Source organism: Hypoxylon trugodes (genome assembly GCF_022578975.1).
Source record: "Hypoxylon trugodes strain CBS 135444 unplaced genomic scaffold F4822scaffold_4, whole genome shotgun sequence".
Taxonomy (NCBI): Eukaryota; Fungi; Ascomycota; class Sordariomycetes; order Xylariales; family Hypoxylaceae; genus Hypoxylon; species Hypoxylon trugodes.
This window is the reverse complement of record NW_026250019.1, coordinates 1355953-1382806: the sequence shown is the minus strand read 5'-3', so window position 1 is coordinate 1382806 and position 26854 is coordinate 1355953. Positions and strand designations below refer to the sequence as shown.

The following is a 26854-nucleotide window of genomic DNA, read 5'->3' as shown; positions in this document are numbered from 1 at the left end:
GCCGTCTCATTCAAGCCCCGAGCTAAGCTTTTCCACACCATCACGAAAGCTGCGCCCTCCGTTAACTCGTCATTGGATTCTCTTTTTCTTTTTTTTCTTCTCCTTTTTTCCCTATCGCCTTAAACTAGGCTGCTTGTAATCATTGCTTGTGTGGTAAGGCTACCTGCCTTGTACATATACACACATTCGCAGGATTTCAGCTCTGCTGTCGCTTTTTCCTGGATAAGCACATAGATACCCGCGACATAAATTCTAGGAGTAACTAAACCGGTATACATATCGCCCATCATGTGTTTCGGTAGCCGGAAGAAGGACGAGGAGGGCAATGCTCGATCACGGGAGTTGGACAAAGTTATCCGACAAGATGAGAAGCGAATGCAGCGAGAAGTCAAATTGCTTCTCTTAGGTACGTACCCGGGTCTTTTTCTCCTTTGGTAGAGGGAAACCTCAATGTTTGTGTGTCTCAACTAGCGGGACACCACATCTGACTTCGGGACTTTTCATCTAGGTGCCGGAGAGTCAGGCAAGTCGACAGTGCTCAAGCAGATGAAATTGATTTACGCGCAAGGCTTCAGCAAAACGGAGAAATTAGAATGGAAACCCGTCGTATTCAACAATGTCGTTCAATCGATGCGTGTTATTTTCGACGCCATGGCCGATTACTCAATCGAATTCGAGAATAAAGATAACGAGGTACGTGGCCTTTGGTTTAATTGGAATCGTCGATATGGCCATTTCCAATCTCTCCGGTCGTTCCGAGACAGCGATCGACCGGTGTGAGATTGGATCGCGTGGTAAGCAATTGAGCACTAACACTCGAGTACAACCAGAAAAACCAAGCTTTGCTTCTCGTCGATACCGAGATCTCCCCGCACGATTCCCTTCCGCAAGATTACCTCGAGCCGGTTAAGAGCCTCTGGGCCGATGGCGGAGTGCAGAAGGCCATTCTCAAAGGCAACGAATATGCTCTCCACGATAACTTGTCATAGTGCGTCCTTCATTAATAAACTAAGGTAATCTCGGGGGGTTCATTGCTAATATTCTTGGTAAAAAGCTTCTGCGAAGACGCCGACCGTCTTTGGTCAGCCGATTACGTTCCGACCGACCAAGATCTTCTGCGATCGAGACTGCGAACGACTGGTATTACGGAGACCATCTTCGATCTTGGTCAATTGACATACCGAATGTTCGACGTGGGTGGACAGAGATCGGAGCGAAAGAAGTGGATTCATTGTTTCGAGAATGTCACTTGTTTGTTGTTCCTCGTCGCAATTAGCGGTTACGACCAATGTTTGGTTGAAGACAAAGATGGTGTAAGTTTCGCTAGCAATGCCAAACTCAACTCTGAAGGACAATGATTTACAGTTAAACTTCCAACGGGAACGGCCCGGCTGATCAGATTCTGTGTAGAACCAAATGAACGAAGCCTTAATGCTGTGGGAATCAATTGCGAATTCCCATTGGTTTACTAAGTCCGCCCTCATCCTCTTCCTAAACAAGATGGACCTATTTAGAGAGAAGATCGCAACGAGCCCAATAACGTCGCATGGTTTCGTGGATTACCAAGGCCCGCCGGACGATTACAAGCAGGCGAGCAAGTACTTCATGGACAAGTTTAGAGCTCTGAACCGAAATCCCGAGAAAGAGATCTACGGACATTTCACAAACGCGACGGATACCAACCTGCTGAAAATTACAATGGGCTCGGTGCAGGACATGATCATTCAGCGCAATCTGAAGCAGCTGATACTGTGAGTCGCCTGCCTCCCGTACGTGGTTTTCCCGAGAACTATTTTTCCACGCGAAACCGAGCCATGGCCTATACCACTAATCCCCATGGATCGCTTGGTTTGGCCGGCCACTTCGACGTGTTCCTGTATTCCAAAGACATAGGGTTTAAGCAAGCAGTTCGACTGAACTTTCTGAAGCATATAGCATCAGTTCCCGCGCTCTCTTTGCAGCCGTGCGAATATTACTACTACTCCTCAAGACGACGAACGCGAAACGGATCTGCTCCCTCCCTCTGAAATGTACATCATCATCATCATCATTACTACTACCACCATTATTATCCCAAAATCGAGAGCGGCGCGTAATGCCCACTATTATTCGCTGCTGAACCCATGAAATATAATTTCTATTGAAAGGGGGGGCTGGTCGAGAGGATGGGGGATGTGTTAGTCGGAGAGGCCGAGATTCGTTTTAACTATGCTCGCCCAGAAGTGTAGGTTTGCAAAGATGAAAACTTTTTGACAAGCAGACATTCCTTGAGGTCTCGGAGGTCGCCTTTTGACTACGCATTAGCCGACCAGGAGTTCTTTATTTAGGTTGGCGTTTTATATGTCTGCATTGGATGATTATTACAATCTCTCCCACACCTCCGATATGAATTCGGTGTTCCTTAGTTATGAATATTGGATACCATGATACTTTTTTTTACCTATATTTTTTATCGAGATGGAGGAAATGTGTTGAAGACGATTTAACGAATCGAGTTGGAATATGAACAATAGCTACTAAAATATAACGTAGACATTAGGCAGAAAGTAGATATAGGGGGTAGAAATAGCAAAGAAGTTGATGCAAGTTACTTAATTTGATGACCGACTGAATCGGAATGTATTGTAGAATGTTCTGTTCTGTATTCTGTTCAAGGATGATGAGACAAGCTGAGATGCCGTCAGTAATCCGCCTTCCTACGTGTTTTTCGTACTTGCCTACTTCAGGTACATTTTGCGAACTTCCTATGTCAGAGAAAACGGGCGGATTTTGTGTAGATACATAGAAGCCGACCCAGCGTTCGGGAACTTGCGTCTCAACAATACGGGGTAGTGGTACAAGATTCAACAACGGGTTCCGGCGGCGGACCTTATCTTTAAAGGCTCCGTGATGCGAGACAGAATGACGCGCATTGATATATCGTGGGGAGTAGCACGGACGGGCGGATGCGTATGTTCGTTATCCTCGGTGTTATAGGTGATTATGTGGACATCCTAGAGTATATTAGCTATTAGTTCGCCCTTGATAGTTATTTTAATTACCGGTCCTGTTTCTCTAGCGTATGGCTAACGTACTCTAAACCTTTTAATTTCTCTAGAGTCGCTATGGCTTCTTTATGGATTTACATAAATATTAAATCCATTAATACATGCATACGTTAAGATGTGTAGATGCATCAATCGGAACCACTTAATCGTGAGGTGATAAGGTTATGACTTAGTTGTTTCGACACGTAGGGAAAGGCAACAATTCTTAGTTCTGAATGCCGAAATCAGTTAGTCAAATCCAAGCCCGTTAAACCACAGGTCCGATGGGATCTACCTGCCCAACTAACTCGTATGTAATTAGCCATTAACGTGATTGGCCAATCAATAGTGGCCTGGGCATCTTCAAATAGCGATCAACCCGGCAACAAGGGGGTAACAACAACTTTTACAAGCAAAGCAACGTTCGTTATTGACATCAGACATCAGCCTGTTCACACGGAATCGTCAGATATCCATGGCTATCATTTATATCGTTAAACGCTCGCTTCTCCAAGCCCTTTCTAAATAAACAGACAGAGAAAAGAACATATTATTTTACGTACAGACGCAACGAAAACTCCCTCGCTTGTTTGCTCGCTTACGCCTGACTACAGAATTGATAATACTTAATAAATAACTGCATCGTCAATTTTTATGAACGTTGTACTCGCCTGTCTGATCGTCTTCATTCCGACCGAGAATCGAGAAATAAACATTCGCTATATGTGTTAAATCGGAAGAGTTCCGAATCAAGCCAGGACGCCCACCCGATTTATATATCGAGTTCTCTTCCTACACCCCACGCGACTGAGTGGTGTTTTCGGTTTAGCCAACTCATCTTCTCACCCTACCCTTTTGGACAGGGGTTTCCTCAGACGACGAGCCGCTTTCTACAGGGCTCCGAAAGCATCGAATTATCTTTTGCATTACCAGATGACAGGCTATCTCCCAACACATATACACAATGTCAGAAGTAAAGCAAGACCACCAAACAACATCACAGGACCAGGCGGTACCGCCGGACCGATCGACATGGTGGGCTAGATTACAACAGCGCTTCCCCATCCTACAGAAGAAAAGCGGTGTTGCCCTCGTCGTCGGCCTCATGATTTTACCTCTATTTGGGTTGTTGGGTTTACTCGCCCTACGAAACCGCGGTGGTAGCGGTGGCGCAAACGGGGATTCGGCTAGTGGACAGAAGCTCATTACGGATGATACGTACTTCTATGGCCAGTCTGAACCGATTTACCCTTCTCGTAAGTGTACATGCTCCGGGGTTATGATTTGACGAAGCTAATGTGCCTACTAGCGGCAATGACGGGTGTTGGAACGTGGGCGGACGCATATAACAAAGCGGCTGATTTTGTGAAACAACTCACGATCGAGGAGAAGGTATTTACTAGAGCTCCTTTTTATCCTTTAGTATAATTAAACTAACTGGATCTCAGGTGAGCCTTGCGTCAGGTATCTCCTCATCAACTGGCAGCTCAGGAACAGTAAATGGGTGCTCCGGCAATATCGATGCCATCCCACGCATGAACTTCTCGGGATTCTGTCTCAATGATGCTGGACAAGGTGTTCGAGCTACAGATTTCGTCAGCGGATTTCCGAGCGGCCTCCATGTCGCTGCTAGTTGGAACAAGGACCTAGCAAGGAGTCGCGCCGAGGCCATGGGTCTCGAGTTCAAGGTCAAGGGCGTAAACATTCATCTTGGGCCAGTCGTTGGGCCTCTTGGACGAGTGGTGCGTGGTGGTCGTAATTGGGAAGGCTTTTCGCCAGATCCGGTTTTATCAGGCGTTCTGGTTGCAGAAACTGTGGGCGGCATCCAATCCCAAGGGGTTATCACAAGCACAAAGGTATGATTGATCAATCGGGAGGAATTGAGGATATCATGACTTATTGATGATGTAGCATTACATTGGTAACGAGCAAGAGACGAACCGACAGCCAACGGATGACGTGGAAGCCGTCTCGTCAAATATTGATGATACGACTTTACATGAGCTTTACTTATGGTGAGAATGATACTCTATATATCTAGACTAAAAGTACTAACACGATTCTAGGCCTTTCCAAGACGCCGTCAAAGCCGGAACCGCCAACGTAATGTGCTCTTACAACCGAGTAAACAACTCTTACGCTTGTGCGAATAGTAAGCTCCAAAATGGTATCTTGAAAAACGAGCTAGGATTTCAAGGAGCAATTACTTCCGACTGGGATGCCATGCATGCCGGAGTTGCATCGGCGGAAGCCGGAATGGACATGGTCATGCCTAACTCCGAGCTCTGGGGTGACAATCTAACACAAGCAGTCAAAAATGGATCGCTTTCAGAGGACCGATTAAGCGATATGGCGACTCGTATTATGGCCGGCTATTATCAACTAGGGCAAGATCAAGATTTCCCGGAGCCAGGTATCGGTATGCCTGCCGATTTGTCCAAACCCCACGACATTGTCGATGCGAGGAACATTTCATCTCAGAAGATTCTATTTGATGGTGCCGTCGAAGGTCATGTATTATTGAAGAACGAAAAGAATGCGCTTCCATTAAAGAAGCCAAGGATGCTATCGGTGTTTGGATACTCGGCGAAGAGCCCCGACCAGTGGAACTACAAATCTAACGGAGGTGTGGCCGCTTGGACTTTTGGGGGTGAATCATCCTACCTTGGACGCGATACGAGTGCCGGCTTTTCGGGCAACTACTACGAAGACTTTTCAGATATTGCACCTAACGGGACTTTGTTTTGTGGTGGAGGTTCTGGCGCTGTGACGCCTGCTACTGTCAGTGCGCCATTCGATGCGCTAAACTCTCGCGCACTTGACGATCGCACCGCAGTATTCTGGGATTTCTTTAGTCCTGACCCGGACGTCGCTAGTGCATCAGATGCATGTTTAGTTATCGTCAATGCTTTCGCAAGTGAAGGATACGACCGCCCCGGTCTACGAGACGATTATACGGATGGTTTGATCCGTCACGTGGCAGATCGTTGTAACAACACGATCGTCATTTTCCACAATGCTGGCGTCCGGCTCGTGGATCAATGGATCGAGCACCCGAACATAACCGGTCTAGTATTCGCACACCTCCCCGGCGAATCCTCCGGCCGCGCGCTTGTCTCCCTCCTCTACGGTGACTCCAATTTCTCTGGCAAACTCCCGTTTACAATCGCCAAGAATGAGTCCGACTATGAGCATTTCGCGGGCCCGGACCTACCCGAAGGACAATTCGAAAAGTTTCCGCAGTCGAATTTTAGTGTTGAGGGTGTGTATATTGATTACCGCCACTTCGATGCAAATAACATTACCCCCCGGTATGAGTTTGGCTTCGGGCTGAGCTATACCTCGTTTAACTACTCTAACTTAGAAATCACGAAACGCGACGGCGCGAACACAGCGCAATTCCCTACCGGCGCGATCCGGGAGGGCGGGCAACAAGATCTCTGGGATGTACTAGCTACCGTATCTGCGGATATCAAGAACGTAGGCGACGTCGACGGGGCCGAGGTCGCGCAACTATATCTCGGTATCCCGGGCGGTGCAGCACCCGTGAGACAACTTCGCGGCTTCGAAAAGCCGTTTTTGAATACGACGGCGCAGACTACGGTTTCGTTTGATTTGACCAGACGCGATCTTAGTGTCTGGGATGTGGTTGCGCAGAAGTGGCGCTTGCAGACTGGTGATTATGCGGTGTATGTCGGGAAGAGTAGTAGGGATTTGCCGCTTAAAGGTACTTTGACGATTTAATGAGTTATATGAATATGAGCAGGGAGTGATAGGAAAGGAAAGGAAAGGAAAGGATATGGGGGTACAATAATGAATGATAGGTTAGTCTGTGTAATGAATAGGAGAGACGAACTCCCCAGGTCTAGCCCCCTTATTGGCGTATACGATGGATACGAATGAGGGTAGCTGAAACTGGTGGCGATATGTGTGATAGTGTCTTCGATAGGTACAGAACTGTGTAAGACCCCTGAACCTGGCGAGATAGAGGGGAAAAGTTGTAAGTGTTTGTAATGAATTGGTTTGGTTGGCCAATTAGGTGGCTAGAGTTCAGGGCTTTCTAGGTACCTGCAGTGCCGCCGTAGTGGTTATTATAGTGGCAAGGTGTCTAGGTGCTGGGTGGTAATTAATATGTATGACGACGATCCAGGCAGGCAGTGCATTGTATTACCTCTAGATAAGGGGGTGTTGGGTCGATGACCTATAAGATTGCTTTGGTTCTTTTTTACCTCTAGCAGTAGAAACATGTCACACTGTTTCGTGCGGTATGCCATGTCTTCTCAACCTACCTACTTGAGAAGTAGGCGTACTGGGCGCTACCTGTAAATATTGGATTCATAGACTATATTTCGTGAACCGTCAAATGCAAGGTACTACCTTGATGTCTCATAGCGAGTGGAGATAATCGAGGAAACGCTCTTGAATAGAGCTAGAATGGTACTAGAATGGAACTAGAAGAATACTAGGTGTATACTTAAACTGTATAGAGTAAGGGGGAGTCATCGGCCATCGGTGTTAAGGCTGTCAAGCTGAGGTGATATCCACCGAGTTAGTGTGGTGGGAAACGGTGACTTAGGTATTTTCTATATGAACTAATACAATGTAGATTTACATATATAGTCTCAGAACAAAAATAACTTGCTCAAATATCCAGTATAATCTTTGAGGATATTATAGTGATTACTTTTTATGCTAATACTTATACTGTTTTGTGCATCAGTTCATAGGTCATTTATGATGACGTTGTCTAATATGATTAAGCGTTTCATTAACTTGGTATTACATACCTAGGTACATATGTAGGTGCATAGGGTGCACCTACCTAGGTACCTAAAGCATATTTTCCAGCGTGCTTTCGCAGGGTAACTGCCGGATAGAGACCTTCTGGACTAAACCGATTAGCGTAAGCCTACTTTAAGCCTCATTGGTGCACCGGGTCCTTTTTTTTTTCTAGTGACTAAATCGAGGTCGAGCCCTTCTCCCCTCCCCCCATTCCATTAATTCCATCCCATCTTTAGCATCACATCCCTTCATACGTGCAGAGGAACCAAACGTAAGCTTGTTTCGATCCGAGCTTCTCGAAACAAAAGGACATTTCCGGAACGAATCAAAATGGAGAAAAAATACTCATCCATGTATACTTCCGGTGGGGGCGTTATATATTACGGTCGAACCAATGGCAATTGATGATCGTGCTGATGACGGCTTTTAGCTTATATCGGTCCTTTCTACCCCTTGAACCTTTAGTCTCCCTTCTTTTTGACGCCGCCGCCACAACTTCTATGAAATTTATTCCTCGTTTACTAAGTACTTTTCAGCCTCTCACTATCTGCCGGTATCGCTCATGGTTCTTAGTGGGCTTATGGGGAAGTTTTCTCTTTCCTGGACTAGGCCATTTCCTTTCAAGCGGCAAGTGAGTGTATTCGGTAAGTAAGACGAGACTGCGACGATGTCACGGTGTCACGATGTTAGAACCAAGATTAGACATCGGCAGAAATTATTAATCAACTTATACATACCGGTTATTAATAGTTGGTCCGTGGTCACAAGCAAACGTCACCGTCACCACCTTATGTCACTTGTGACCGTAACCCATCCGAATCAATTCACCTAAACCTGTCAACTACACTTACAAGAATGGTTCTAAATGCTTGTGGGGAAAGAGGGTCAAAAGCCTCGGTATTCAGATGCTCAAAGCTGGAGACATGGACCCAGACTTTATTCTCCTAGTGTGAATATTACTACTAGGGGAATTTCGCCGCGTGCTGAATCGTCAACTCTTGGCGAGCCGTCGCCTAATGTTGAAATAGTTCGGAATTAACGTTCGGGAGGGCGAATGGCAAGGGACAGGCCACCTGGGCCCAAGGGAGCGAACTGAAGGAATTAGATGCTTATGAGCAATACCTAATTCATGCTCCCATTTCCTTGCTTTACTCTGCTTGGGCTTTTTTTTTTTCTCTTACTTGGTACTTCCTTGTCTGTCCTGTTCTCATCCTCGTGCAACCCAGCTTTTTTTCTAGACTCGGTAAATCCTTGTACATGCTAAAGTTCTCGTCAGCTTGACCTGTCGATCATCAATTAGCACAACAAGGTGGGCAATCAACGTTGTTATCTATTTCAGACCGACCGGAGTATTGGGACGAAAAGAAAAGGTGACAACCCCAGGATCTCTGACTGGTCGATACCTATTTTCACCATCGAGACATACCATCGATTTCTTGAAAAGCCCGTTGCAGTCAGCGGAAATACTCAGTGTCTAAGACGTTAGGCCATCGCCATTACATCATTGGCCTGTAAGCTGCAACTTTCCGAGACATACTTTACGCATCTTACACATACCTAAGTACGCACACGCCTTAAACACTCCACCCACCGATAAGTCGCGGCGTGTACGGTACACTAGTCAAGATCACACGTGAAGAAACGACAACTCCGGATTTCACTATTCGTGGTCAAGTCTTAAACTTGATTTCTTACCGGCCTTGATTTGGCTTGGGTAAATCAAGAAAATCACCAAATGTGCCAGGCGATCGCCGCGGCCACTCATAACTCCCCCAGCCCGCGAAATGTCAACGACAATACAAATCACGAATGGGCTCTCACCGGTGTCCGAGACGACGCCCGAATCATCGCCCGGACCTTCTCCGAAACGGCATTGTCTTCAGGGCCCTCAATATAATGCTATAGAAGCACCCTCTCTAGGAGGACTCGCTGCCCGTGCATGTGAGAAATGTCGTGCGTCTAAACGTAAATGCGACAAGAAGTTGCCTTTTTGTGATAGATGTAAGAGGTATGTCAGACAACTCTTACTATGCTAGATTCTTCCCTCCCCGAAAAATCGATTACTGAGACTTAATGGAAATCCACTTTTACTCGCCTCTCCAATATATCGAGCTGTGCAGGGCATCGGAGAATACTAATCAACATAATAGGTTGAATGCGAAGTGTCACTATGTTCAAGATATCACAAATAATGCGAACAATCAAGGCACACAGTTTTTAATATATCAACCTCGATCGCTTTCTCACGATGCTCTATTCCGCGCAGCTGAACCCCTCGAAGGGGTCACAGCTTCGCAGATCTTATCTCTCATCTCCACAACGGCAAGCCCAGCGGGTCATCCACAAGTTGACTGGCGCTCAGCCATAAACGCTTACTTCTATTTTATACATTCATGGTTTGCAGCAGTTCACCCGACTCTCTTCGAACGGCAAGTAGCGAATTTAGTCGCTGCGAATGAATCCCCTCCTCAGTCAGATACGCCGAGCTCACTATCGAATGGCCACGCCGATCAGTCTTTTCCAGCCACTAATTCTAATACGAGTTCCGAATGGCACTCCAAAACGGTAGCGCTGCTAATAGTAGCCATGTACCTAAATACTCGAGTACGCATCACGGAAGAGGGCGAGCAACCTATCTTCGACGAAACGTATAGAACCGTCAAACGACTACTGTCATCACTATTGCTAGGATGCGTGGGGGATCCGGTGCCAAGTATAGAGCTCGTACAGTGCGGAGCATTGGTGGCGCTGTATGAATATGGTCACGGCGAAGTAGTTGCAGCGTACCAGACCTTATGCCAGACGGTAGTTACGGCAAGGGTTATAGATATCAAGCCGGGGCATCTAGCTGACAGTGGAAACGATACTATTATGCTCAGCATTGAAGAGGAACAGAGTGGGTGTCTTTGGTGGGCAATGTTTATATTGGAACAGTAAGTACCACACCCGTCCACCTCAAGGTTGATTCGGTAACATTCTCGAATTGTGCCTATTCCAACTTTCGCATTGCCTTATATTCTAGCTATTATACTTACAAAATAATACTCAGATCTATCCATCAAGACGAAAGAGCAAAAGGCCTACCCTTCCTCCTCGAAAGTCCGAGCCGAAATACTCTCCTCCCCGAGACGCCTCCCATGACACCACCCGCGACCCAGGACGAGAACGGTTTCCCGATGTCGCCTCCAATTTCGCAATCACCGATACGGCACCTAAGCACCAGTGTGTTGAGGAGCAGCGAGAAATTTGGTGGTTTTCAGTTATCCGCGAAAACTGCATGCCTCTTCCACCATGCGATACGTATCGATAAGGAGCGCGATAGTAGGCCGGGAAAGATGCCCCTAGTAGCAACATATGCGGATCTCGATCGCGAGATTAGGGAGACCACGTTGACGTTGCTGCGTGATACCCAGGATTGGGAGTCTACGCTGGATTGTTTTGCTATGCTTGTTAGGTGAGTGTGATAATGAACTCTTCATTCACGATAATGTTAGAGTGAATATTTCGTCATGCTGACACTGAATTTAAAGCGCGCTCTTTACACTCTACCTTCCGTATCTCGCGATCCTCGAGCACGCAACGGATTCCGTATCCTCCACTCTCGCGAAGAGCGAAGAGCTTAAAACAGCGCTCGCCGCGCTACGCTTCGCTTGCCAAATGTCGACGGATATATCGTGTAAACTAAACGCCGATTTCGAGGCTACGCCAAGGTCACCAGCTCTTCTGTGCGCACCGGCAGGCGCTACGTGTTATTTCGTTATAGTGTTCTATTCGAGCGCGTGTCGTATATTCCCCGAGGAGTATGATAAGTGCCAGGCGAATATTGCAGAGAAATTTGAGAGTTTACGGTTGTTCAGTTTCCGGTGGGGGATTGCTGGTGAGTTCTTATTATTCTTATACCCCTTCTCTGTGGCTGGATGATTCACTTACTAGCGCCATAGAAAAAATGATGAGCCAGCTCGAGAAGAAGATTGGAGTGGACCGAAACCACTACTTGAAGGGCTCAACACTAAAACCGCCGTCATATGCCATGTGCTTCGATTTCTTACGGCGATAACATTTGATACCTCTCAACGAAACATGCCAGCTGATGTGGTACTACGATGAGAATTTGTTATGATAGTGATGGTGTATGACGCTCGTTTTATAACCGTAGCGCTTATGTATTAATGTGTATGTGTATACATGTCGTGATATTTGGAGATTTGGCGGAGCGAGGACGGTTCGGCTGAGAGGTTAATTTGATTTCGTGGGAATAGGATGGCTTCCAGTCTTATCTCTCTATGTAACTCACTACGTTGATCGGTCTATTTGTCTAGGTTCCTTGGACTTACACGACGTAGGTATAAATGGTGTAGGTGTATGGAAAATGGGAAAAGCGGAATCGGCTATATGGGTCCGCGTTAATGAATCAAACACCAATCATGTTTTCAATGTCTCTTCCATGCTTTTTGGAAGTCCTACCTTCAAGCCGTCTGCGATAGTGTGACTCTCGTAATGCGTACGGCATAGAAGGGCAAACGGCCGCGGAAAGATCCCAGGATGTAGGGGTGAGTGGGCGAGACAGGGACGTGGGAAAATCGCAGTATGCCATTTTAAGAATTTCACTCGCATGTTTTTGACACTGAATTCTAAATCTGGTTTTACTCTTTCATTTGCCCGCTTTTCGCTATGAGGTATCTGATAATTAAGATATTAAATGGTACATAAAAAATGTTGATAGCCTGGAGCCCGTATTAACCATATCCGCTTGTCCGAATCCCGCTTTCCCCCTATTTTAAGTGCTTATTCGTACAATAAACATACAAGAATCGTAGATACTTCTAATTAGTCATGTATTTGAGCCAACTTTTCCTTGACTCAATCAACAAATCCCATCCCTGGAAAAATTAATCGCTTAAGAGCTATCCTCATCATCATCGATGACATCGTAGTAGTCACCAAAAGTATCTTCATAATCCGAGTCCTGATCCCAATCTTCAGCCTCATCATCCTCTTCGAAAACCGCATCGAAGTCATCGACCATCTCCTCATCCTGGTAGGGGAGAGTGTTGTTGCTGCTAAGCGTCAGATCACCCTCATCATCAACAAGCGAATCATCGAACTCGAGCTCGATGGGGCTCTCATCGTATTCTTCCTCAGCGTCGTCGTCGTACTCGGCCCATCCGCCATCGACGCGGTCGGTGACTTCGAGGAAGAGAACGTAGCATTCGTCGACCTCACCGTTGGTGATACTGTACTCGATATCCGGGGACTTGAGCATCGCGAGACCGGCGTCGACGTCCTCGTTGACGAGGTACACTTTGGCGCCTGCGGTCGTGTTCTTGTATGTGCAGACTACGGGGAAGAAGATGTCGTTGTTGGGGTCAATAGCGGCGAGCATGCTAGGGGCGTCGTCGCTCTCGTCGTCGGTATAGTAGAAGGGAGCAAGAGCACTGTGAAATGGGAATGTTAGTTATGAGAGATAAATAGGTAGGATAGCTTTGGTTGCACTTACACATAGACGGAAGTAGCAGGTATACTCTCCTCGTCAGCGGCACGCAAACGACTGACACCGACCTTGGACATGGTGTTGTTGTAGTAGTGGAGAACACCGCTGTTAGGGGTAGTCAAGACGACGTCCTCGAATCCAGACCAGAGAGTGTTGCAAGTGTCGTAGTAAGGAAGCGAGTTCTGAGTACCGTTCTTCTGGACGTATAGGTTGCCGTCGTCGCAAACCGCAAGAGTGTATTCTCCGGCGGAACCGTTCAAGCTAAGGGTGCTGTACCAGTAGCCCTCAAGTTCGCTGTCATCGAGGTTGTAGGGGACGTCGGGAAGCTCGAGACCGGTGAATCCGAGGTCAGCGGTGCTGTTCTCGACGACGTATTCGGTCAAGTCGTAGAGTTGAGTACCGTTGCTGGTAGAGTTGACCGAGTCACGTTCGGCAAGCTTGGCGTAGGCTTCTTCGGAGATGGCAAGTCGGCTTTGAAGCCCGATAACACCCTTGTTGGTACCATCAGTCTTGTTTCTAAAGAATCAGATGTGTTAGCTAGGATGTTCAAAAGTAAAGATCCGGAAAAATGCATTTAATAAACTTACCCGATACAGTATGAAGCAATGACGTGGTCAGTACCGTTGACTAAGCTCTTGCTACCCTTGACAAGGCCGAAACCATTGTAGAAAGCGTTGAGATCGTTCTTAACACTGAGAGTGGTAGAAATACCAGAGCAGTTGTTAAGGGGCTTTAGGCCGCTATCCCAGGTCTTGTCAGTGGCGTTATAACTGGCCTGAACAGCGACAGCTGCGGCAGCCTTGATAGACGGGATGGTCTCGAAACCGACGGCACCCTTGCACTTCTCGCAACCGTTGAAGGTAGTGACGGCAAGTTCTAGACCGACTGGGACACCGAATTGGACAGCAAGTTCCATTTGGCCTTCAGCTTCGAAAGTGGGCTTGAACTGAGGAGTGAAACCAGTGGATGTAGCACCACCCTTAGTCCAGTCGTAGTGGTATTGAGCGCGGGCAAGGCTGATATCAGCACGAGCAAGAGCGCTACCAGTCATGTTGACGCTGAACTTGAGCTCGGTACCGATAGATAAAACGGGGCCGATAGAAGCAAAGCCGATGGTGAAGGGGGTGATCGGGATATCGTAGAGGTTGTTCCTGAAGGAATCTTCACGGTAGTACTCGGCGTGAACACCGAGACCAACACCGAGGTTAAGGTTCAAATCAGCAACGAAGTGACCATCAGTAATACCTTTGGTAACGACGATGGTGATGTTACCGTTAGTCTTCAATGAACCGGTAAGACCGCACTTGACACAGTAGAAGCTGATGAAATTACCCTTGGTAACAGTAGTCTGCTTCTTGCTTCCAGCGGGTCGGAGGTCAGTGGAGGACGGGAGCGAGCCGATGGTCTTGATCAAGATAGCGTCACCCCAAGGACTCTCGACGATCTTGGCACCACCCTTAGGTTTGCAGGCATTCTCCAACTTCTTCTTCTCGTCGGCAGTCTTGGCATCATTGCACTCCTTAGCAGCCTTAGGGAGAATGAGCTTGTCGAAGTCCTTCTCGAACTTGTTGGGTTGACCAGTAACAATGTTACGGCCGACCTCATAAGCAGCCTTCCCAGCGGAGTACACAGTGGTAGCAACCTTTGCGAGACTCTTGCTAGCACTCTTAGCAGCATTCTTGGCAGAAGCAGCACCGCTCTTGATCTTTTCCTTGGCAGCGTTCGCGAGCTTGGAGGCTCCTGAGGAAAGGCTGCCGAGGATCGTTCGCTTCTGGTTTTGGTACTCATCCTCATCGTCAAATAGGATACCCTCAACGAGAGCACCGTAGGAGAAGTTACCCGCCTCTAGGTAGCCAAGGTCCTCATCTAGAGTATCATCGAAGTAAGGACCAAGGCAAGCAGTGGGGAGGCCGTACTTGGTATCCACTGGTGGGACACAAGTAGTGGTCGCCGATGGGGAAACAGAGTAGTATGTGGATGAGGGGGAGTCTGAGCCGGAGCCAGTGGCAGAAGGGCTCGCCGTAGAAGCACTTGCTGTGCCGTAGGCGACGGGTTGCTTTCCATAGCTTCCCCATGCTAGGTTCACGTCGGTAACTAATTCTTCGATAGCCTTAGCCTGACCAGTAGCGGTGGCAGTAAGAGTCTCAATGTCGAAAATGACGATGTTGGCACTGAAGTAGCAGCGTTGGCCAAGTTCATAATCACCACAATTTTCGGTGTAGGTGACGAAGACGATGGTTTCGTGAGTCCAAGTGGAGGAAGCGTGTTCAAGAGCATACTTGTCACTGTTACAGTTAGCGACGGCCTAATTTAACAAATAAGAGCTTGAGGAAATTAACCTGAATGTGATAAGAAGATCTCCCGATGCAGTGACACTGACGCTCACGACAAGAGACGAGTGATCCAAAACAACGGATGGGGCAGTCCATCGGGGAACAGCAACGGCGTAGATTCCGGCAGAACCCGGGGTGCTTTCTTGAGCATAATGCATGGCAGAACCAGAACCGGAGTCCTTAGGAGTAAGGTGGGTAATGTCACTTCCATCATGGTCATGAGGAATAGCAGGCAAGAGAGTAGCTACGGGACCAAGTTTGTCGGACGGGTACTCATATGTTGCGGTAGCCGTAGAAGTAGATGTGGTCGAGACGGTGCTTGCTGTAAGTACGACAGCCGGAGCGGTGGTCGTTGTGGATGTAGTCTGCCCGTTGTTGACATATACACCAGCCGGAGAGGAGCTTGTGGTATTAGAAGCAATGGTATCATTGCTTTGGAGGTAATATCTCTTCCCGGGCAGGGCGAGAACATTAGCTCCCGCTAAAAGGGGGAGAAGCCACCTTGATCTCATGGTGACTAATTAATATATTAGTGAATGAAAGTAAAGAAAAAGGAAAGAAAAAATGTTGCCGATGGTATAGAATCAAGTTGAATTGTGATGGCCGTTGAACGAGAGGCTTATATATGGGATGGTCAGTATGAAGGCAGAGATGAGGGAGCTTGAATCTCGCGTAAGTTCAGTAGTTCCCGTCAGCTAGAGTACTCTGGTCCAAAAGCTAGTAGACTGTGGAATCTATAGCGAGTCCCTGAGCACGATGTTTACAAAGCTAGACTCGGTCTCGATCTGGACGTGCTTCTCCAGTTGGCGCTAGTTGTGGAAGCCGGATTGGCTAACCCTTAACCACCCTGTGAGGTTTAATATGACGGGATACTTCCGCTCGTACGACTTTCGTCTAAATGTAAGTCCTGGTTCGCTTTCATCATACATGATGCAATTTGGAGGCGCTCTATAGTTCGTTTAGGATGATTAGTTAATATTGAACCTGTTTTGTGTTGAGCTTGCCATAATTTATTTTCCCCTCTGTCCTACATGTAAGTTACCCCTTGTTCCCCTGCTTTTTACCCCATCCACACACATATTGCTATGAGGAAGAAATTTTAGATATTTGAGCTTCAAAACTAACAAGGCGGGTTGGATCGCGTTTGTGTCATTACTCAGGCATCTAAAGGCTATATCTAGATGGGAATCGCGAGTCAGATTTGGGCCATAGCTAGAAAAGACTACTACTAGCCAGGTACCAAGGTCTAGACCAGCGACGACCTGTATCTGACCCAACTGGCTGGAAAGTTGTTTTAGATAGACGACGGGCTAGTCTTGGCGCTATACCCACCCCGGCGAATATTCCGTTCAGCTGGTAGTTAAGCACAGCTGAAGAAAGACATATAAAGCTTAATCGCGTGGCTAGTGTGGTGCTGCGGTACGGAGCGGAGCGTTTAATGCAAGGGGTCGCGATAGCTTCAATTATAGGACGGTGGTTTTTGGAAAGGAATTCGCAGATGGCTGTTTTATACCACATACCAAACTACCTGGTCCTAATGCATATTCTAGGTAAATCGCATTCGGCCTATAAGCTATAATTTCATACGCATACAATCACGGCATCGTACCACCAGCGATCATCGTCTTATTAAAATAGACGAAATATTTCTTCCACTCAAGGTTGTTATTGTTGCTCAGATGTAATAACATATCCGGGAAATGTTTGGAAGACGGGATACTATTGCTCGTTCTTCGCGTCATGATGAGCTTTAGAAAGAGCTCTTCTTTTACTAGAATTCTAGGAGTTTTCTCCGAAAACAACCATGTCTAAGTGATCTAGAAGAGGCGTGAATAAGCGGGATGGGAACCTAAGTGTCCGAAGCGTACGTTAGGGCAGTTATTTTCTAGTCGTCCCCAGTCTCATTGGGGATAGGGGTCCCCATAAACCAGCGCATAGGTTGGGGCTAAGCATTCCAGTGTTCATATAGAATCCACCGTTACCTCGGGTGATATTTAAGTTGGATGGAGCGTGCACAGAGGCATTTGGATCTATACTCAAAGTCTTGTAAGGCTTCGCAACTTTGAATCCGATCATATATTAAGTTCAATTCATTGAGCATGTAAACGCCTCCGTTCTGGGCATATACCAAATCACATGGCAAGTTTGTAATCGCCAATACGACCAAGGCATAATAGGGGTTAAGACTACCCGCGACACCTCATTATTTCACAATAAGATGTGAATGAGAATGGAGTGCATATTTTACCACCTGTGTCATAAATATATCGAGTTACTAGTCAGCGAAGGTCATTCTAGCACGTTTTCGAAATAGTCCGGGCTTTTTACCCCTTGCTATATTGAATATCGAGCGTCTGGATGCCACACTACCGCTAGAGCTACGTAAGCGTGCAAACTAATAGGAGACTAATCGCGACCTATCTAACGCAGCTAGAATTTTGCGCTATCAAGGCAGGTTGTCACTGTAATTTAAAAATGATGTGAAATGACGAGTCCCCTATGAGTATAATACTCGAGACTCGCCGGTAGTTAATAACTGAGTGTTTTCACGGGTGTTTCCGCGCCTTTAAATTGAGTAATTGACGGTCAATGAGGGCTCATTGCTGCAATAGATACTTGAAAAAAGCCTATCCTCAGGGTAGAACAGAATTTTCGAATGTTTGGAATATCGGACTTGTTCCAACGTTCGTTCGGATAGATCCGATGCGCCCCCATTTCCAATACTTTTGTGTAACCCCCCTTTATAGCGAAGCCGATACTCACAATCCACATTTGTGTCAAAGCTTTGGGGTAGATTATGAACTGCCTTAGGGTATTCATCCTCGGGCTATAAATTACCCGTCTCAGAAGAAGTGCCGTCAAATTCATGATAGGGGGAACCCAAAGATGTGTGGTTGTGCAAATGAGTCGGAAAAGGCCGTGAGCTTCAAGCTCCATGATGGATTGGCCCTAAGTTATTGAAGCGCCTTGCGACGTGACTCGATAATGAAGAATAGGTATCTAGGTACCTTTGCGTACTGTCTCCTCATATCCGAGAATATATCCCCTTCCCCCTATTTCACACAGCTCTGTTCCTGCGGTATCTACAGTACTACCCAATTCATGATGATGGAATTGTTTATGACTAGGTAAGTGGTTAAATAGCCATACTACGTAGAGAGCGCATTCATGGCACAAAAGACGCCTAGCGTAGCCAAAGGCTATAGCTAGAATTTCCCGTGACAAAGGAAAAGTTATCTAGGTATTTGTAGATGTTACTACGCTCATATTACGACTCGTGTCACAACTTGTCTCCGGTCGCAATTTGTTTACATAGTCGAGTAGATAATTGGTTTGATATATTCAAGTGGTATCAAACTAAAGAGTCGAAAGCTGGCGACCACGGCATAATAGCCGCCTATCTTTCAGCCGCGGCCATATTCTCGGCGGCCTCGCTCGCCTGTTTCCGAATCTCTTCACTAAACCCAGGGTGCTTCCCCAACTCCCCGAACCGGATTTTCCAGAAACCCCAGCGCTCCGGGCACACAGCGGGGGTCCCCTCGTACAGTTCACCTCTTCGGACGTGTTGGGATCTATCCTCGTATGCCGCTTCGGGCGACAAATCGATATTCTCACGGGCCCACCATAGGAGCGGTTTGGCACTGTGGGCAATCCATTCGCATGCCACCTGCATCCTACACTCAGCTCGCTCAAGATTCTGTGGGTCGGTGTTTAACCCTTCCTCGAGTGCGCTTCGCAGCGCATAGGTTACTTGAAGAGAAGGATTTAGGACACCGGCGCCTGTACACCGAGCCGTGAAGGAGTTTATGTTACGCCATATCTTTGCGGATTCCGGAGTAAATTCAGCGGCTTCACTCATGGGATCTATTCCCACAGAATTTAGATTCATATTCCTACAGAATAGGCGAGCAGCATACCTTGGAAACACGATTCTATACATTGGGGAAGCAGAGGCAAGTCCCTCCATACACGTTGCGTCCCCTGCGGTATGGTCTCGTTAGAAAGTTGTGCTTGCTTAATACATTTAAAATTGAGAAACAGACCGAGCCTATGCATAATTCATACTTACGTTCGATATGGGAACGTATCCCTTCCCAATTTGCACCAAACTCTGGAGAATTTTAACAAGTTGTTCTTGTATCTCACTTGTCGCGTCGGGACTTCTAGCAGCATCGGTCAGAAGTTCCCATACATTCCATAAGTAATCTTGCGCTTTTTTCGCTTCCGTAAGAGTTGGACACCACCAATCCAACTGCCAGGCAGCCTCGTCCGGATTTGCGTAGGCAAATACATTCAAGATGTCGGAGTCCTGTGAAGTGGAGTCCCTTTCTTTTATCAACTTGAGTTGAAATAAGATATTGTCGAATCCTGCCATTGCTTCTAGTGTTGGTCTAGAAGACGCAGGTAGAAAAAGGATAAAAAGAGGTCGATATGGATGATTAGTCCTGATTTCCCCTAAGGTAATAAGGAAGGAATAAGGTAGCGCGGGGCACGCCGACCCAAGGGCCTGGTGTGACGGCGATGAATTCGCCACGGCCCATTTTATATCATTATCTATCCAACCAGACGTCGAATTTGGGATGTTGGCTGAACTTCTGCCTCCCTCCGCGATCTGTTAGTTAACGGATCACAGCAAACCTCAGTTATGTATTTACTAAACCACAGAAGCCAGCGCGAAAAAAAGCATATCTCCTACCAAAATCAACTCCCGTCGCTTAATTCGAACTCCCTGGCTACCTGGATGCCTCTTGAGGCTCGCGGCTTATATGTTGATTCGCTTAGATGTGCTATACCTAACCCAGGCGCGTATAAGGCAGGCCCTGTACATGCAACCGAACAGTCGTTCGTTTCTGAATAGACATGACAATTCTCGTTGTGTATTTTTGATTGGTATATCGCTGATAGTGAGCATATGAACTATGTAAAGTTATAACAAATTTGGATTATGAAGATAGCATGTAGGGTCACGTTCGGTGGTTTCTACCTAGAAGGAGAAAACATCGCTGTAAAGTTGGGTTGGGGGGTTGGGTATGAAGTCTCTTGATATTTCCACAATACCATATACCATCGCTACTCGTTTATGCGTATCTCACTCGCCTTTTTATCCTCTTATAGTATTTGATAGTATACTTAGTGCTCTAATTCTGAATTTCAATCTCACTCAGCGTCCTTAAGCCTGAGGTCTACATTCCAATATATTTCGAATATTAATACTTCTATTTCTTTCGCCATGTCTTACCCATCCCGCCCCGACACTGTCACCAGTCAAGCGTACTCTAATCGCACGACAACCGCAGCGACCACGGCAACCCAGGGTTCGAGAATCCCCACTGTTAATATTGATCGACCTCGCCAGCCATATGCTGGCAACCCAGAAGATGGAGGTATCCCAGCATTTACGAGAAGAGAATCCTTCGTAAGTCCATCGTAGGTTGCGTACGTATTCATATTCTACTGGATATATGAATACACTTGTTGCCATATACATGCCCCTTATGTTTATAAGGTATATGTGAATGTTTGTTAACCGTCTTGGAATAGTATCAGACTAGGACGCCCCAGGAAGAATATCGATACCTCCAAGCAGCCGACGTGAGGCGTCAAGTCCAACAGGCGCCACCAACACTCTATTCTACTCGTGGAAGATATCCTGTAGAACACTACAACGAACCCCCTAAGCCTTTGAGCGCTCAGCAACCTTGGTGGGAATATCCCATCGTTCCGAGTCCGCAGAACGGGTCAGCGCCGGGCAACTACGGAAGCTCCAGCAGACCCGGGCCTGTAAGGGCTTTCTACAACAACGGGGATAGGTCTCGATTCGATGTTGGCTATCACGATTTAAATGAAGCCCCTCTCGGGCCACGTCGCGACAAAGCGTTCCCAAACACCCCCTATACCTTGGGTCAATACCATCCTGCTCCTACCTATAGCCAGGTCCGACGCTCCTGAAGCATAGCTATCCCTTGACACTTCAACCTAGACACTGTACTATTATTGAGTTGGTTTATAGTTGGTTTTCATGTTTGCTTTGAATTGTTTCAATTAAGCCTTTAGATAAGCGCTATATGGATTTTAGAATATAACTTGGAATATTTCTTGCTGGTCATTGTAATTTTTTCGTAAATCGCCTCAGAAGTGACCTGTATGAACTTCGTTCGTGAACACATGTGTAGCGACTGTGTGTGCTATAATCCCAACTTTAGGTACCCTAAATAAAAACTGTAAGAAAATGTCATGTAGGCAAAGGAATGTACACTCAATATATATCACGATATATCACTCATCAAATTGAGAGATTTATTAGAATTGTCTTTCGTCACCGAGACGCACACTCTTATAATAATACCTAAGTATTCTACTCATATACACGTGCCACCCTCACTATCCACTACCACCACAACCTCAGCAGCAAAACACAGAACACACAGCAACAGCGGTAGCGAGCCGCCACCAACCATTCTCTTCCGAACCTAAGGAAAACACAACCTAAACTCGCTCGTCCGGATCCGCGAATGGTATCAGAAAAAAACGTACACATATAAAACCTGAGAACGCGACGACGACTGACGGGCGGATAGAAAATTCGTAGACTTCGTTGAAAGAAGCCCAGGCGAGGTTAAAAAAAGGCTTCCGATAACTCTTTCTATGCATGACCTTTTCCTCCAAGACCTCATAAAAATGAGGTGCCGATGATACCAATGTACCTATGATGCAATGGAATGCGAACCTTATATACCTAGTAGATATGCAAGGTACGCCCATTCCGGTCTAATGAAAACGCCCCTTAGAACGCCTGGTACTTCCTAAAGCGAGACATACCCCAGGCGGGGTTGAGACAAATTGAAATTGGTGGTAGAGACAGTCGAATGCTGTCATATTCCGTTGGTTCCCACGACGAGAACGAGTAACATGCCGTTAAGGGCGCACACAGCCACAAAAGCAGCCCAGACTGCGAGACTGTATAAGTAACCGGCAGGGTATTGTCGGTATAGCATGGCGCCGAGGCCCATACAAACGCAGAACAAACTTGCGACCGATCCGACCGTAACGCCAGCGTCCACCTCGAGTCGCAGCTTATGCCGACCCGTTGCGATCAATACACCGGATATAACCAGGAGAACGAACGCAACGACGAAGGAGACGATAACGGTTCGTGTTAGCATCTTATCACGGTATAGCGCTATTTGATAACCCTGATCTTCCTCTGTAGCCGGCAGTGCCGCATACCGCGCTTTGTTCCGACGGCCTACACTAGAGTTTAGCGACGACGCGTACTCATCTTCAGTCGCCTCATTATCGGTCGTTTGTGCCGTAGGGGAAGGTCGAGCACTGAAGTAATCGGCGGGTTGGCTACCGCTTAGAAGCGATTGTGTTTCGGACGGGTACGGATTCGGCGTGCGTGCTTTCAGCCAATGTCGAACCGTATCTACCGGCGCAGTGAACATGTGCTTAATATAGACAAATCCCGGAAAGTCCGCGCTGGCATTGGGGTCGATGTATAAAGCATAGCCCTCGTCATCATTACCGCCGGCTTCGCTGCCGTGCTCGTACTCGTTCCAATACGTCATCGATGAGCCCCCGGGCGTGCTTACCGATGCAGGTTTCGGAAGGTGTGTCTGCGACGATCGGCGACTTCCGTTTTGTGATTCGTATTGAATTTTAGCTCTTTGTCGCTCGGCTTGGAGGTAGTTTATGTCGGGGGTAGCAGCTTCTAATGTTGCGAGTACTTCTCGATGTTGTAATCGAACGGGGTGGAAGTCGCGTTTCGTAAAACTCTTAGGTGAGGTAAGGACGTTCTCTTTAAATCGGCTACTTAAGCTCGTCGAACCAGTCCATTTCTGTAGACATCCGATAAGTGTTAGTGCGATGTCGTGATTAGACGTAGGTTTTCCCCTGCAGCCGTGGAAAGGTTAAATGGGGGTGCGTACCCTGTACTTCTTAAGAATCTTGCGGAATGCGATGACTTGGGCGTTAACAAAGCGACTCAATGCCTTGATGTCGTCTTCGCATTCGTCCACTTGTAGCGCATACTTGGCGAACCGTCGTTGCCGCTTAGGAGATACGCCGCCGGCCTTATCGCATCGTATTATAAGTTGGTGTACCGAGTCGGAGAGGTGATCTAAAAGAGAAAGAAAAAATTGTTAATTAAAAATGGCTGGTCAATTGGGTGTTGTGGGCGGGGGTGGCGCCACGTACGTAGTCGTCTTGAGATCTCGTCGGCTTTGCTCGTGACAAAGAGACCGACCCGGTTGTGTTGATTGCAGAGTTCGATGTAGAAGGCATCTTCAAATCTCTTCAATGCATGGTCTTGTTGACCCGGTATCGCAATAGCTGTAGCCTGGTCTTTGGTCGTGTGCGTCTTAATCTGGTGCTTCAACGAGTTATAGTCGATGTTGTGCAAACTCCAGCTTGGAACCGACTCTTCTTCGAAATGTTCACCGTATTTCATATTGGCTCTCTGGGCTCGGAGGAGCTGTACGGCGAATCAACGGCCGTCTATAGCTCTCTTCGGTAGAGAATTGGTCCCAGAGGTCACCTCCAACCTATATATTTACGAATTGGAAATATTCGTAAGAAAAATATACAGGAAGTAGAGTGGATGAAGTTGGGAGGCCTTCTGGAGCGTAGATAAGAACAAGGTATTTAGTATATAAGTACCTGGGTTGCACTGGGAAAGATGGATATCTGGGTACGTAGCGGTACTGTAGTGGGGGGCGATTCGGAGCTTGGAATTGGCTTAGACCGTCCTGTATTCCATGTGCAATAATATGACGTTATACGTCTGGGCGGGTAGATACAGTCGCTTTGGTGTTACCTGCCCTGGTAGGCTGGAAGTGGGTACAACCTTGTTCGCTGTAATCTGTAATCTGTATCAAATGTACATATGGATATCCCAGTGCAGGTGCTATGCGTGCTGTATGTAAGTTTTTATCGTGTCGTATCGTACAGCGTACAGGAAAGACAGGCGAAGACCGAAGATGCGATTTTGTTTTGGGCGGACAATATTTCAAAAGCAAATTTTGGAGTTTCTTTGTCTCCGATTAATATAACCATGCATGAATGAAATATATTTAAATGTTGACCGTTTTTTCTTCTTTTATCTTCTAGAGTGCCTAGGTAGTAATATGGAGTTTTTGATAGAAGATGCAAATGGGGACCTTTAATTAAAGCTGATAGACGATGGTGGATGGTGGATAAGACAGTGGATAGAGTAACGGCAACTCCTTGAAAGTGAGAGGTCAAAGTGGTGTCATTATTTACAGTAGCGTCGGACGGCGTACTTCTTATTTCTATCTTTCGGCGGAAACTAGGGAATGAAACGCCGGCAGGAACGAAGGAAGGCATCTCAAGATTCTAACGTTTGTCCCTTCCGAAAATTCTTAGAATTTCCTAATTCATTATCAACAGCCGAACGAGCCTACCCTGTTCGGTTTGGACGCTAAAGCTCGGCGCTGGTAGGTAAGGCAGGAAACAGTAGCGGTCTCGGCCCCTGCGCTGATCCCAGTCGCACACCCAACACCCGCGGTTAGCTTCAACCTTCGTCTCCATTTTATGTATTATGTAGCCTTTGCAGCGTATAAATGTCCCTACGCTGCACGCTAGAAGGTATCCGCCGCAATACGCGTATGCAGATGAGTTGGGGATTAATGAATATCAAGGACCATCAAACCGTCTGGCATCATTCTCACGAGATATATAACTTTTATTCTCTGATTCATTATAAAACTTCAGATACACGGAAAATAAAATGGTCACATTTTTTGAAAATTCTTACTTGCATATGTTGGCAGAAAGGGACGTGTCGCACGACCAATTATCAATTCCAATTCGATTTTTTCAATTGGTATAGAAAAAAAAGGCTTATAGGTGCTGTGACCTCATTGCAATTAACGAGGACCAAGTGAAGAAATCGTGTAAGTTGATTGGTCATTGGAAAAGACCCTGAACTTACATAAGCTGAATGGACTATTCTGATTGGTTCAATTACAGAAAGTTGCTACCAAACATGCAGTATCATTACCTAACAGCCGGATCTACTAATGTTAAGCCTGCCTCCACTCAAATGCGTAAGCAGTTAGCACCACGCAGCCCACGATATATAGCGTAGGGTATAGCGTTGCGTCGCATCCACTTATGAGATAAAACTGCAGCAGACTTGCAGAAGAAATAGATTTAGTTCCGCTTAGTTTCCCTTAGTTCCCTTGCCAATCACGTCCCTTATATCAAGCACGTGTGCTCTCACCGCCCTCTGACAGGTCTAATACCGTTGCAACTCTCATCGTCGATGCCTTCATTTTATTTCATTTTACCTAATGTCTGCCCCTCCGACCCGTCGACTCTCTTTCGTATTTTCATCATTTTTACCGGGTATCTAGGGCTGCTAGGGTATCTAGGTAAGAGGTCATGCGACCTATTACCTTTTTCTACGCCTAACTGCCTAGGTATGTTATGTCGTAGGAGCGAGAAAGAGGGGGGCATTCGGTTGTAATTGTCTCGAACGAATAAACAGACAGGGTTTCCTACCGGCTACGTCGCAGCGGTACGAACTGCCTGCAGGCTTTGGTCATCCCGGTAACACGGACGGAGTCTATGAGTAACCACATCTAGACCATTAACATGCGCACGAACATGGGACAACCACTAAGGTCTCGTGCTCACTTGCCGAAAGCGTTGCCTTCTCGAGTATCTCGATGAATGTAGGCAAGTGGGTTGTTCTTCTCCACGAGGGTTCGTCATACAAAGGACAGATATGAAGTTATTTGGGTATTTCCGTATTTTCCTTGGATGTGTTTTAAGAGGATGTCTTGAGTGACATTTCGCGATTACGAGCAAGGGATCGTCGCGAATTACACTGCGCCATCGCCTAGGTGGTCAGTGGTCATATGCATGTGGAATACTGCATGCTATGTGTCGTCTATTCGGTTCTCTCGACTTCTGTTGCGATTATATCTCTCGCCTCATTTGCCATTGCAATTACGAACTACGAACTCCAATATCTCCCGCCTTACTATGTATTCATTATTAAACCAATTTCTTAAGCTACATGTAAGTAAGCATTCCCCTCCCAAAACGAACCCAGCTAGAACTCCATCCCGCATAGACCACAACTGGACGCGGAGCCATCTCGGTCAAGCAAGGGTTTATCAAAGAGAAATTGTGATAGCTGCAATGCACGGTGAAGGGTCCCTTAGCCGACCACCACCTACCTACTTACCACCGAC

The 26854-nt window shown here is 46.8% G+C and overlaps 7 protein-coding genes across 7 annotated transcripts; 4 read left to right on the top strand and 3 right to left on the bottom strand.

Moving 5' to 3' along the window:
- Positions 1 to 288: 288 nt before the first annotated feature.
- On the top strand, positions 289 to 1755 carry F4822DRAFT_436999 (G protein alpha subunit; the record flags this gene model as incomplete). The annotated part of the gene is made up of 5 exons (XM_051462371.1): positions 289 to 406; positions 509 to 693; positions 831 to 988; positions 1055 to 1313; positions 1411 to 1755. The coding sequence occupies 5 exons, from the start codon at positions 289 to 291 to the stop codon at positions 1753 to 1755; spliced, it is 1065 nt and encodes a 354-aa protein (XP_051315430.1).
- Positions 1756 to 3990: 2235 nt separating this feature from the next.
- F4822DRAFT_436998 (glycoside hydrolase family 3 protein) lies at positions 3991 to 6770 on the top strand (the record flags this gene model as incomplete). Its single annotated transcript, XM_051462370.1, has 5 exons — positions 3991 to 4282; positions 4336 to 4418; positions 4475 to 4882; positions 4938 to 5041; positions 5093 to 6770. The coding sequence occupies 5 exons, from the start codon at positions 3991 to 3993 to the stop codon at positions 6768 to 6770; spliced, it is 2565 nt and encodes an 854-aa protein (XP_051315429.1).
- Positions 6771 to 9220: 2450 nt separating this feature from the next.
- On the top strand, positions 9221 to 12048 carry F4822DRAFT_207374 (uncharacterized protein). The gene is made up of 5 exons (XM_051453825.1): positions 9221 to 9816; positions 9959 to 10741; positions 10858 to 11262; positions 11339 to 11685; positions 11750 to 12048. The coding sequence occupies exons 1-5, from the start codon at positions 9593 to 9595 to the stop codon at positions 11863 to 11865; spliced, it is 1875 nt and encodes a 624-aa protein (XP_051315428.1). The 5' UTR covers positions 9221 to 9592; the 3' UTR covers positions 11866 to 12048.
- A 515-nt stretch (positions 12049 to 12563) lies between these two features.
- On the bottom strand, positions 12564 to 16290 carry F4822DRAFT_442864 (uncharacterized protein). Its single transcript, XM_051463040.1, has 4 exons — positions 15639 to 16290; positions 13887 to 15584; positions 13306 to 13815; positions 12564 to 13243 (listed from the first exon to the last, which is right to left on the bottom strand). The coding sequence occupies exons 1-4, from the start codon at positions 16142 to 16144 to the stop codon at positions 12706 to 12708; spliced, it is 3252 nt and encodes a 1083-aa protein (XP_051315427.1). The 5' UTR covers positions 16145 to 16290; the 3' UTR covers positions 12564 to 12705.
- A 2655-nt stretch (positions 16291 to 18945) lies between these two features.
- Positions 18946 to 20177, bottom strand: F4822DRAFT_399111 (uncharacterized protein). The gene is made up of 3 exons (XM_051457752.1): positions 19702 to 20177; positions 19550 to 19613; positions 18946 to 19496 (listed from the first exon to the last, which is right to left on the bottom strand). The coding sequence occupies exons 1-3, from the start codon at positions 20005 to 20007 to the stop codon at positions 19030 to 19032; spliced, it is 837 nt and encodes a 278-aa protein (XP_051315426.1). The 5' UTR covers positions 20008 to 20177; the 3' UTR covers positions 18946 to 19029.
- A 685-nt stretch (positions 20178 to 20862) lies between these two features.
- On the top strand, positions 20863 to 21581 carry F4822DRAFT_427992 (uncharacterized protein; the record flags this gene model as incomplete). Its single annotated transcript, XM_051460835.1, has 2 exons — positions 20863 to 21048; positions 21174 to 21581. The coding sequence occupies 2 exons, from the start codon at positions 20863 to 20865 to the stop codon at positions 21579 to 21581; spliced, it is 594 nt and encodes a 197-aa protein (XP_051315425.1).
- Positions 21582 to 22504: 923 nt separating this feature from the next.
- Positions 22505 to 24081, bottom strand: F4822DRAFT_427991 (uncharacterized protein; the record flags this gene model as incomplete). The annotated part of the gene is made up of 3 exons (XM_051460834.1): positions 22505 to 23470; positions 23561 to 23751; positions 23829 to 24081. 3 exons carry the CDS (start codon positions 24079 to 24081, stop codon positions 22505 to 22507), a joined length of 1410 nt encoding a protein of 469 aa, XP_051315424.1.
- Between the last annotated feature and the right edge of the window lie 2773 nt (positions 24082 to 26854).

Coding starts and splice junctions, on each gene's coding strand:
- F4822DRAFT_207374 (XM_051453825.1), top strand. CDS start 9,593: ATGTCAACGACAATACAAATCACGAATGGGCTCTCACCGGTGTCCGAG. Junction 9,817..9,958: donor TTTTGTGATAGATGTAAGAG/GTATGTCAGACA, acceptor TCAACATAATAG/GTTGAATGCGAAGTGTCACT. Junction 11,263..11,338: donor TGTTTTGCTATGCTTGTTAG/GTGAGTGTGATA, acceptor CTGAATTTAAAG/CGCGCTCTTTACACTCTACC.
- F4822DRAFT_442864 (XM_051463040.1), bottom strand. CDS start 16,144: ATGAGATCAAGGTGGCTTCTCCCCCTTTTAGCGGGAGCTAATGTTCTC. Junction 15,585..15,638: donor GATCTTCTTATCACATTCAG/GTTAATTTCCTC, acceptor TAACTGTAACAG/TGACAAGTATGCTCTTGAAC. Junction 13,816..13,886: donor ATTGCTTCATACTGTATCGG/GTAAGTTTATTA, acceptor CTGATTCTTTAG/AAACAAGACTGATGGTACCA.
- F4822DRAFT_399111 (XM_051457752.1), bottom strand. CDS start 20,007: ATGGCAGGATTCGACAATATCTTATTTCAACTCAAGTTGATAAAAGAA. Junction 19,614..19,701: donor GATACGTTCCCATATCGAAC/GTAAGTATGAAT, acceptor ACCATACCGCAG/GGGACGCAACGTGTATGGAG. Junction 19,497..19,549: donor TATAGAATCGTGTTTCCAAG/GTATGCTGCTCG, acceptor CTGTGGGAATAG/ATCCCATGAGTGAAGCCGCT.